At 45.3% G+C, this 12,062-nt stretch overlaps 1 protein-coding gene across 4 annotated transcripts in view; it reads left to right on the forward strand.

The window, feature by feature from the left end:
- The first annotated feature begins 5,020 nt into the window (after positions 1 to 5,020).
- UHRF2 (ubiquitin like with PHD and ring finger domains 2) overlaps positions 5,021 to 12,062 on the forward strand; it is a 94,999-nt gene continuing 87,957 nt past the window's right edge. Inside the window, exon 1 of one of the 4 annotated variants that reach the window (XM_072858760.1) lies at positions 5,021 to 5,716. In XM_072858760.1, the coding sequence (XP_072714861.1) occupies positions 5,564 to 5,716 (153 nt within the window). In that variant the 5' untranslated portion in view covers positions 5,021 to 5,563. The remainder of the gene's footprint in view (positions 5,717 to 12,062) is intronic. The other 3 variants (XM_072858761.1, XM_072858762.1, XM_072858763.1) reach the window with 3 other exon arrangements.

Consider the following 12,062-nt stretch of genomic DNA (forward strand, 5'->3'; position numbering starts at 1 on the left):
TTGAAATTAACAATTCAAACTGAGAAAAAAATCTCAAATCATATACAGAGAAGAGGTTGTAATCTCATGAAGTGTTACTTTTCACTGTAAAAATTACTGACATCTGAAATAATTAAGGATGACAACCTTACTAACATGAAGTAGCTAGCTTTTAAAAGACAAAAGCATATACTGAGATAAATTAATACTTAAAGCAACTTTGCTAGAATCAGCAGAATTACAGGAAGAAACTGTGGACTTTTGACTTAGCTCTGGTTGGGAATTATTAGAATGATGCAAAATCCTTATATTTACTTCTTTTTACCTTTTCATGGTAGAAATTGTACAAAATCAGATAAATACAGATTATATAAAGTATAATTTAAGGCTCACTTCACTAAGCTTTAAGTACATCACTCCATGAACAGGCACAATCTATTGAAGAAACAGGCAGCATCTGCTCAGGGCTGTATGGTCCTCAGGACAGGGACTTTTGTCACTGTAAATAAAAATAGACTCTTGTTATTTCTTAGTCAGGGCAAAACACTCTCTGCTCTGTTTCCCTGAACTCTTACCCTGCTTAGGGTAAGTCTCTTCTCATTCCAGCTGCCATAGAACCCACACTTTCTAACGCCTCGACCCTTCAGGCAGAAGAAACATTGCTACGTATATTGCCTTTAATAAGGCAGAGTTGTTAGCAGTTCTGTTCATATCATAATCAAATAAAAATATTTATGTTATGAACTCTTACTGTCACAGCTTTGATGTCTTTCATGACTCCCCTTACAGGATGGAGAGAACAGTCAGCTCTACATATAGGATACTATTCTTATGCATGGTTGCTGCATTATCTGCAACAACTATACTGCATTTGCTTTTGCTCTCTTCATCAAGTTTAAATAAGGTTAATTAAGTCAGCTAGCCTGGTTTTCTCTCCCAACATGTTTATGCCAGAATAGTCACACTGACTTCATGGGAGTTAAGTGACACATTTCTACTAAGTTCAGTTGATGGACAATTTCAATTTCCTTCTTCTCTTCCTCTTCCCTGGAAGGCACATCAGCACATCTGAGCAAAACAGTAACGAAACACCCACACAGATTATTACACTGCCTACAAGTCATTAAAAGGCTCTCAGGTCTAAAGCTCACTAGAAAAATAAGCCTGTAAAAAGATTTCCTGGCTTTTCCTTCCTGGCTTGCTGCTCCTCTTGCACAGCTCCTCCTTGAAACTCAGTGGCATGTGTTTCCTTGTTCTGCTTCTTTCTGCTTCCTTCGCTTTGTATGACACTTCCATTCTTCTACCCCCTCCTCACATGTCCTACACATTTGTCTCTTTGTCAAGCTCATCTCTGGCTTCTTCTGTCTATCCCCACGACTTTATCCACACTAAGGCCATTCAATCAAGAGGTCTCCTACTGACAAACATAAAATATATAAGACAATCTCCAGAATTTTTAAGAATTCAGACAGAATTTCCAATACCAGAATAAACATAATCTCAAGCAAGTAATTATCTTTATTTACATGCTAAAGCAACCTACCCATGGAAAATTATGAAAATGCCTACACATGCGAAGGCCCCATTCTAATAGCTCCCACATTTCACCCCATAATTTTAAACCTTTGACTACTTTATCTCACAAAAAAACCCAATTTGCATCATGGTTTGCTTTTGAACGTTTAATCGTAAAAACATCTCTTAACTTCAAAACAAATTCATGCCTACCATTATGTCATTCTCAATTTATTTAATTTTCATTTAATTTCTTAGTCTATAGTTTTCCTCTAAGAAAACTAGCATTGTCTTATCTCCTAAAATCTCATTTCAAATTTTCCTTTCCTATGCACCCTTATGCTTTTTTGTCACTAATTTCTGGTTTTGTCTCCAATTAGATCTTTGCACTTTCCTCACTACTTCCATGTTTTGCTTTCATATTCTTGACACCTTTCCTCTCTATCCTGCTCATTCTAGTAATTTTTCTGCTACTGTCACCCCAGCCCATCATGCATACTATGCCACTCAGTCAGTTTCTCCTTCAGCATTACCTAATTTCCTCATCAGCATAACTATATCCCAAAGAGGATGTTATTGCTTTCTACATAACTAGCTTTCTTTTCCTCTAACCTCCTCAATAATTTCCCCTTTTCACATCCTCTTTCAGACTCCCAGTTGAGAATTTTTACTTTTTTTCGCTTTATATTCTAGTCTCCAGTCCATACTGCACATTATGAAACAGGCCACCTATAACCACTCCATAGCAAAGTGCTCTCTTCTAACCAGTAAATCCTGTGCCAGCAACCTGATCTGCTTTTCTTTACAATCCAGCTAGACAATGTATTTCCAGATATAATGTTGTAACAAATGGATCCTCTTTATTTCTCCGTATCAAAACACATCTTCTGTTCTAGGAAGCCCATCCTGCACTTTCCATAGTCTCCCTATGAACTGATGCTATTCTCCCTAATCTGGTAAAACATATCCCATTTCAGAATTCTTTCACAGCTTTTCTCCCCGTTGCAAAAGACAGGCACATTTTACTGCTTGCTTCAACAGAAAGGCTGTATTCTGCAAATGGGATTATAATGAGACTCTGTTCCTTTTACTGTAGAGGTGGAGTGTAACTAAGATAAAGCTGAAGACAGCTTGATTTATCCTTTTTTTCAGATAGGGCTATTAAACCACATTCTTACTGTACTCCTCTGTTAAACTGAATGTTTCAGTGAACCCAAGAAGGCTGGGACCGAAGGAGCACGAAAGGTCATATGTACTATAGCCTTTAAGCCTGTGTTACCACCACAAACTGAAACCAAACTCTGAATTTGTGTAAATGACAATTTGGTGACATGCTGTGACAGCGGCAGTAAAGAAAGTTGCGTGCTATCACAAGAGCAGAGATAGATAAGCAAGGGTGAAGAGGAAAGGAACAGATTTGCAGAATAATTAAGAAAATTGTAATTGTTCAGCTGCCTTTGCACATGCTCAATATGCCAAAATCAAGCCTTAAGCACCTCACTCAAAACTGCAGTGGGAATTCTCAGACCTGAAAGTAAAATACAGGAATCTTTGCTACCACACTGTGTCATAAAAGCTGTGTTCGTGCAAGTGGGCTCTATAAATGCCTCTGTGTGTGAATGGAGAAATAGTTACCAGACAACAGCAGGACAAAGAGAAGAAAAATACATGCTGGGAGATAGCATCTGAAAGCCTCCCAAGAACTCATCGTGGTCTTAGATCAAAAATTGATAAGCTCAGGGTACCATGGAGCTGCTGAACCTGCCCAAGGCCTCCAGCACACACTGGCACTCGTGACGGATCATGTAACCCACACCACGTCCAAGAAGGCAGCGGCTGCTCTAGGTGGACAAAGACTACAGGGCAGTATGCGTAAGCACACCTGCTGAAACGAGGGAGCCCGTGTGTGACTGTGCACAGCTGCCTGGAAACCCCTGCAGTGTGGGTATGAGCCCCTGCTCCTGCATGAACTGCTGGGCTTGGCCTCTCCACTGCTGCTCCAGCTGGGCGACCGCGAGAGTGTGCACTGTGTGAGGCAGTAACTGCATGTACGATGCAAATGGTTATCTGCTGTTAATAACAGCAGTCTAATTAATAAGCAGTGTTCTAATAACTGTGGTTGCGATCTGTTTCTTCCCCTGACTCAACACCCTATCAGTGATGTTTACAACACCTGGTACAAAAAAGCCACAAAAGTACATAGGTGTCATCTGCATCTTGTAAATCTGTATTTTAATCCAGCTGCCAAAGTCTTGGACAATAAAGCTGCTCAGAATTCCTCCCAAAGGCATCCATTATTGCATCTCCTGCTTTCTAGCGAGCCCTGTATCAGATACATTTTTATAGTATTTTACCAGTATTCATGTGTGCTGGTTTTGGCTGGGATGGAGTGAATTTTCTTCATAATACCTGGTATGGTGCTGTGTTTTGGATTTGTGATGAAAATGGTGTTGATAACACAGGGATGTTTTTAGCTGTTGCTGAACAATGCTTAAACAGGATTGAGGACCTATCAGTTTTTCACACTGCCCTGCCAGCGAGTAGGCTGCAGGTGTGCAAGGAGCTGGGAAGGGACGCAGCTGGGACAGCTGGCCCCAGGGATATCCCAGACCGTATGATGTCGTGCTCAGCAATAAAAGCTGGGGGAAGGAGGAGGAAGTGGGGGATGTTTGGAATGATGGTGTTTGTCTTCCCAAGTAACCTTTACAGGTGATGAAGCCCTGCTTTCCTGGAGATGGCTAAATGTCTGCCTGCCGATGCGAAGTACTGAAGTAGTTCCTTATTTTGCTTTGCTTGTGTGCACAGCTTTTGCTTTACCTATTAAACTGTCTTTATCTTGACACACATTTCCTCACTTTTGCCCTTCTGGTTCTCTTCCCCATCCTACTGTGACGGAGCGACTAAGCGGCTGTGTGGGGCTCAGCTACCTACCGGGACAACAGCATGGTAAATCCCAATTTTTCTGATGTTAATTTGCAGAATTACCCAATTCAGAAAAATACACAAAGTCAAACCCGCATCAGATTTGAACGAGGCTTGCCTTTTATTGTCTTGACCTATGTTTTCATCTAGCTAATATGTCAGGCACAGACAGATTTAATCTGTATTTTTTAGGTAGAGCTAAATCTGGCTGGGTCGAGATTTCACGTATTCGGAAACGCTGGGGCCTGGGTTTCACTAGCGAACACCGTTCCCCTGGCTGCCGACGGACGCTCAGCCATCCTAACGCCTGCCAGTCTCCGGGCCGGGCTAGGCCGCAGGCCCTGCCGGCCCCAGAGGCCGGGGAAGCCTGCCCCGAGAGGGAGCCGGAGAGACCGTCCCGCTTGGCCGCCATGGAAACGTTAACGGTCGCTTCCCCAACGCGCGCCAACCCCTCCCCCTGCAGGCCTCGCGCCAGCCGCCAGCCAGGGACCGCGAGGGAGGCGGGGACTGCGGAGGGGCGGGGCTCGCAGGCGGAGTGGGCGGAGCCGTGCGCCGTGCCGAATGCGGCGCGGGGGCTGCCGGCCCGAGCGCAGCGGGAGGGGGCGTGGTGCCGCCCGCTCGCCTCGCTCCCCCCCGCCCCCGCCCCGCCCCCGCCCCGGTGTTGTTGTCTCCTTACGGCCGCGGCCGGGGGCTCTCGCGAGATCAGCGTTGGCGCCGTGACCTCCATGTGAGAGCGGCGGCGCCTGGTAAACACTCCCCGGGGTCGGGAGATGGCTCCCGGCGGCGCCCGCTAGACCTAGCCGCGGCGGTTCCCGCCAGACTCCGCCTCGCCTTGTGCTGCCTCGGGGGGCTCGCAGCGCTGGGCGATCGGGAAGCGGCGGGGGATCGGCTCGGGTCTCCTTCCCTCTCCGCGCCCCTCCGAGCGAGGACGGCGGCCCGGCGGGCGGGGAGGCTCGCGTCTGTTCCGCGGGATTTGAAAATCCTGCCCCACTGAGCGGAACAAAGAGCGGGGGAAGCGCCCGGCCCCCTCCCCTTCTCCCTCGCACGCCGCAGACGCGCACCCGGGGAGCGGACCCCTTTTCCACCTCCTGCCCCAGACCTCCCTCCCTTCCCCGCGGCTGGCTCAGCGAGTGGGAGGGCGCGCACCATGTGGATCCAAGTCCGCACCATAGACGGCACCGAGACCCAGACCATCGACGACCTGAGCCGCCTTACCAAGATCGAGTGCCTGCGGGAGAAGATCCAGGAGACCTTCCGCGTGAGCCCCGAGCGCCAGCGCCTCTTCTACCGGGGCAAGCAGGTGAGGCGGAAACGCCCCTACCTGGATGGCAGGGGTGGAGACGGATGGGGGCTTTCCCCTTCTCCCGCCCCGCGCGTCCCCTCTCGGGCTCGGCTCTTTGTGTGGCCCGGCGCGGAGGTCCCCATCCCCACCCATGTGTCGTCCTCTGTCTCCGGCTTTTGTTTACTCCCGTCCCGTCGGGCCTAGAGGGAGGTGAGGGGCAGGAGGGAGCCAAGGCGCCTGGCCAGACAAGAGGCTCTGGGACCCCGCGCGGGTTTTCTCCGCGCCCTCCTGCCCGCCTTTTTCCCCGAGGGCGAGCGGGTGCCGGAGAGGCCCCTTTGTGTGTTTGTTTTCCCACCTGAACAGCGGGAGGCTCCTCCCCCGGCCCCTGCCTTTATCGTGCCGAAGTGACAGCGCGGCCGGAGGGGTGCGAGGGGGAGGAAGCCCCTCCGCTCCCCTCTCCTCCCCCCACACCCCGCGAGCGGAGCGCCCGGATCGTGCTTCGCCCGTTTCCCTCCGCCCGCCCTGCCGCTGCCTCGGCCGGGCGGGGGGGAGCGTGTGGCGCGGGTGTACCGCGGGCGGTTTCCCGGTTTCGACGGCGGAACGCCGCCCCCGGGGCCCGCGCGTCGTGGGGGGCGGGGGGGGGGCGGCGCGAAGTGAGATGTCCCGTCAGTACCCGCTGCGGGGTCGGTACGGCGCGCCCCTCCCCCGGCGTCCGGCGCCGCGCGACGGAGTAACGGTTTTCGGGGCCCGCCGGCTGTGAACCCCTCCCACCTCCCCGCGGGGGGGGGCCCGGGGCCGGCACGTGACGGCCCGGGCCGGGGGGCGGCGGCGCTCGGCCCGCCGGGGCTCCCGCGTGGGCGGGGCGGCGGCGCGGGGTTGGTTTGCGCGGGCACAAGTTGCGCGCCCTGGCCCTCCTCGGCGCGGGGATCGGCGTGCCACGGGTGGGACCGGGGCGGCTGCTGGCAGTCCGAAGAGGCACTTCATCCAGAGCGGGGCCCAGTAGTACTGGGGTGACTGGCTGAAAGCTTTCTGTGAGCTGATACGTCCCCTCGCCTCCGGTGCCAGATATGTTTTGGTCCGAAGAGATTGCCTCAGGCTGTACTTTTGTTGCTGAAGGGTGTAACCTTTCAAGCTGCGTTATGTAAACTATGAGGTGCGTACTCAATGCTTGAGTCGTTAAGTGAGGCTCAGCTGACAAGAAGGGTATCGGATGTGTGGTGTATTTCTGGGAGCGTGGCTCTTAGGATGCACCTTCTTACAACAGATGAGTGTTGCAGTGTTCACCTAAACTGAGTAATGCAAGGCAGTGAGATTTCTGCCTCAAAACGGGTGAAGTGTGTATCTATACAAACAAAGGAAAAAAAAATTGAAATTTAACTATGAGTAGGGGGTGGGCATTAGTGGCTAGATGCTAAGCCTAGATTGTGAACCCAATAGCAAATTAGTAGATTTTTGTGTTCTGCAGGTTGGTGAGAGTGGGCATTCGTGAGGATGTGTCTGTCAAGACCATTACGCACAATCTCATGTTTCTCTGCAGGGACCAAGTCAGGGAACATCAAGTCTTGAAGTTGTGTAACTTGTTTAGCTTTGTGCTGTGCTAGCACACCTCTTCTCTCAGTGCAGAGCTTGCTGTGGGACACAAGCTTTACCCGAGAGGCAGGGAAGATGAGCCTGTGATGAGTTGTGCTTTTCTGTGTAGTCTGTCGGTGGCCGGACCAATTAGCTTGAACATTTTAGTTAACAGATGTCTTGCTTAAGAAAGCAGAATAGTGAAATATTATAGCTGAAGTTCCCTACATGAGCAGCGTTTGTGAGTTTAGTACTTAGTTTATCCATTTTAGGACACAGTTAGGATTGTGTTCAGTGAAGAGTTAGGGAGTTCTTTTTTATAGCTTCATTTACCATTTATGTCCATTTTCTTGCAATTCCTGTAATTAATTCTGAAGTTTCCTTGATGGTTATGGATTGCTTTTCTGATCCCATGGTGCTAGTAAGTAGAAAAAAGGTCAGAAGCATTGCTCTTGCACAAGTAAAACTGGATGTTGAGACACGAGCAAAGGAAATTGTAAACAACTTCAACTCTCTCAGGGCTGTGATAAAATAAAAAAGAATAAAAAAGGGCATTTCAATTAAGTGTGAGGTGAATAGAAAGCAGTATACTGAGCTGAAAACATGGAAAAACTGAAGATTCCTGCATGTGTTGGAAAAACCATCATCTAGTCCGAACTTTTTTCATATTTTATCAGTTTAGCACTCAGCAGGGTTAAATCTCTGCAGTCTGCTAGTAGAACTGATTTTGCTGCTGAGTACTGCTTGCTGTAGTCTCTCTGGAACTTCTAGAAATACTTGGACCTTGGAAGTGGTGGGTACCAGAGGATTGGCTAAATAACCTCCTTTCTTCTAAAAATGGGAGGTCTACGAGGTTTTAAGGATACAGAAACCTAAGTGAGTCACCATTTATGGGCTGAATTTCAACAACTTCATGTTCTCATCCTGCAGTAGAGAACAGCTTCAACTAACATTTTGAGCTAGAGCTGTTATTTTGCAGTTCTTTAGGAGTGTCCATGTCCACTTAATGTAGTTTATGTGGTACACTGTAATTTGCTGTTGTCTGATCTTCAAACACAAATGCAGGATCTTAAGTGGGCAGTACTTCACGCTCCTGTTCTTAAGGGTTAAAATACCATAGAACTACTGATGAAAACCTAGTGTTGTGATTAATGTAGTACTTTGTATTACTATTTTTTTTCTTGTAAAACTAGGAAAAGCACTACTTGGTTGAACAGACTGCTTTCTGTTTTTTAACTCTTACTGCCAGGAGAACCTACCATTCACTTGTGGCACTGAAGTGAGCAAGATAGTATTACTCTATAACTTGGTCTGGTTTGTGACGACATCCTGGACTTTCTGAGGATCCACATTTCTGCAGAGCTGAATAACTGTCTATCAGCCAGAGAAGTCAAGTCATTCTGTAGATCGAGGTAGAACTTTCTGAGGAAAGGGAGTAGTAGTACGTGCATAGTTCTTTACTGTGGTGCAATAACCTAGTCGGCAGTTAGCAAGAGAAGTCTACTGAACATAGAAACCCGCAGTGATGTCTCTTGCTTTCTTTGTTGAAGAAGTTGGATCGTTGTCTGGAAGGAGTTTTTTGGGGGGAACAAATATTTCCCTATGCTGGAATAAATCATATCTTAACCTTGCTCCACCATAGACTACTACTCCCATCTAATGCTTTATCTGTGTTGTTATATATTAACTCTGAGTAAACTTGTAAATTACAATGCATTGTGTGGAGTTCCTCTAAAATTCAGAAAAGCAAGACAAGACAATCTGTCTTCTGGCAGCATGCTCTCTGTCTGTCCTAATTCGAAAACCTATATAGCACTTCTTGATGAGAATAGAAGCTCTCAGTTTCATTCATTAAAGTGAAGGAGATAGTATAGTAGACAAATTCTTCGCATCTTGACCTACCAGAGCAGACTTTCTATAGGACCAAGCTATAGTCACTGTGGGATTTCTAGCTTTCAGTTACAATGCTGGAAAAATTGAGCAGTAAAAATACGTTGAAGTTTATTTAAGTTTGAAACCTTGCCAGAGAACTTAAGGATGTCCGGAAGACTGTAGGAGTATTAATACCAACTTAAGTTTCACATAGAACTAAACGTGCACATGTGCACACTGTTGTATTTCAGCAATATGTATTGTTTATGGAATATAAAAAGTAATACAATCTTGTGTTGGCTTCTTCCATCATCCTCTCCCACCCTGCTGGAATTTAAATTCAGTGAAAACTTGTACATGGCTATTGTTGTTAAAGAAACCATCATCTCAAGTGGCTTTTCTGTAGTGCTTACCAGGGTCAGGGAAGAAGGACATCAAAGCCCAGACATTTCTTCCCGATATATGTAAGAGGCAGTGACTGAAATTGCTTTTGAAGTTGTTAATCTTGGTGAGGAAGACACTCCAAACCTCTTTCAGGGGAGAATGAAGTCAGCAGGTGGAAGGGAGAGGAAAGTTGTTGCAAATCAGGCTTACTTCATTAGAAGAAATTCAGCTCTACTTTTATGCACAAAAAAGTATGATAGTATGCATCGTGTTACTTAGCTGTGCAAGCTGACTCTTAAGTATACTTTGTCAGGCCCATGCTGTAATGCTCAAGTGTTTAGGGTTTTGTTCCTGTAAGTTTAACTGAAATGATAGAGGGGTAGGAGTGGAGGAGCTTTAGTTTTGCATGAGAGCATCCTTGTGACAAAGCATCCTCAGTGAAACACAGTTATAAATCTGGCAATAGGACATGCCTTGGTTTACCTACAGCCTTTCTTATACAAGACCTCTTTAACTTCTGCTGACCTGGGCTGGCATGTGAGCAGTGGATAGAATCTAGTGTAAGTTTAAGCTTCTAAGCTTCAGGTTTGCAAACTATATGTTTAAGGGCTTCTTAAATACTTACAGCTTGCGTGAATTTCCAGAAGGATAGGAAAGCATTATTTGTGGAGTCTTCCCCCAAAGAATGGGAGTGCTAAACCTATTCATAAAACAATCGAGTTTCTTAACACAGTCTATTCCCAGCTTTATTTTGCTTGGGAAATTGTAAACATTTTCAGCTGAAGCTGTCCAAACCCCATCTGCTTCAGGCAGAATCTGGGTGTGAGAAATCTTCAACTGGAGCAGTTAAGTTTTATATTTTGGAGAAATAGTTTCAAGAAGTCTTAGAAAGGAAATGATTGCCATTCTTCAATGAAGCTGGTAGCAAGTAGCTCTGTAGCTTGATGAGAGAGAGTCATGTGGAGTCTTCAGGGCAGATATGATAAGACTGCATTCCAAAATTCGCAAAACGTTTATGGAGTATGCTTTGAACTTAGCTGGCAGTAGGTTTGGTAGCCCTTATTTTTTTTTATATGATTGCAGAAGTTGTTTACTGTTTACTTCTTGTTAAGTTTTTACTCTAAAGCTATTAATGCAACTTACCATTCCTCGGTACCATTATCTTTGTTATTCAAAGCACCTAAACAAACTGAAGCAAAAGCTGAAACATATGTGAAAACAGAATACACGATACTATTTTGTATGTATCACTTCAGTATTTGGAAGCTGGAAAAACATAATATAACCTGTAAGAAGTTGCAGCCAGCTTGAATGTTGTGTTTTGTGGCATGTATATTTATTCATGTAATCTAGTTAGGATAGTTTAATACTTCTACTTTTGTAATTAATCTGGAAGCTCTTGGAAAGTAAATGTTTCTTTTTATATTAAAAAAACCCCACAAACCCTTAGATGCAGAACACACCTGATGTGTGGCCTACACTGACAACTGAATGATGAGGATTTCAAGTGATGAAATGTGATTAAATGTTGATATCAGTTATATTGATGGAAGTTATTAGATGATTCTCTTCTTTAAAAGCTGTTAATTGGATCTCTATTCCTAATCATTTAACTGTTAAATTATGTTAAAATAACTGCCCTGATATACTTGGCTATTGTATTTATTTATTTTTTTAGACTTTTGTTGTTGATTATAGAAAGTTCAGATAATAACCAGTTCTTCATTACAGGTATCCTTACAAGCTGCAGATAGTCATTTGCTCTCCCTGGCACCACTGTTGCTGAACTTCAGTTGCCTGTGCTATAGAAGTCCATATCATCATACAGGAGGTACTTGACCACTCTCATCTAATCAGCACAGAGATGGATGAGTCTTTCCATGCTTCTAAGGATTTCAATGCAGCTTTATATTTTGACATACTTCTTTTTTTTGTTTTGGTTTTTTTTTTTTACAAAAGTATCAGGTAATCCTAAATGCCAGCCAGAAGACGCCATGAACTTTTATTTGCCTAATTAGAAGACTCCTGAGAACTGCAAAAGAAGAGAAACCTTGCTGCTCTAACTTCATCTTCCAGCTAGAAGTTAATGAGCAGATGTTCCTTTAATGGGATTTAGAGTTGCATCCAAGAAGAAAATGTCGTATCTAAATTAACAATTTTTTTCTGTATCTCACCCAGTGATAAAGGAAGAAATAATCTGCAAAACCTGAACTTCTTATTAAAAAGTTTAACTTGGAAGAGGTGCAGACTTGAACCCTGTAGAAGTCATTGGTTGAGACTGAGAAAGGCTGCCTTCACCTTGATCTTCTGATTAAGTCAAGAAGTCTTTTCTTACAGCTCTTGACTTTCAGCTGTTTTCGTGTTGGCACTAATCTTGTACACTGGAATCTTTTTTGGATTATAGTTAGTCCAGATCAAAAGGTAAAATGTGTTGGTACCACCTGTATACTCTGCAAATAATTTTGTAGTAATGGTGTAAAAACCACTGTTTTGTTGGGGAATATGGCCTTAAAATATAGACTTCTGTACTTAATTTTAG

The sequence above is a fragment of the Ciconia boyciana genome, chromosome 4 (assembly GCF_034638445.1).
Source record: "Ciconia boyciana chromosome 4, ASM3463844v1, whole genome shotgun sequence".
Classification (NCBI taxonomy): domain Eukaryota; kingdom Metazoa; phylum Chordata; class Aves; order Ciconiiformes; family Ciconiidae; genus Ciconia; species Ciconia boyciana.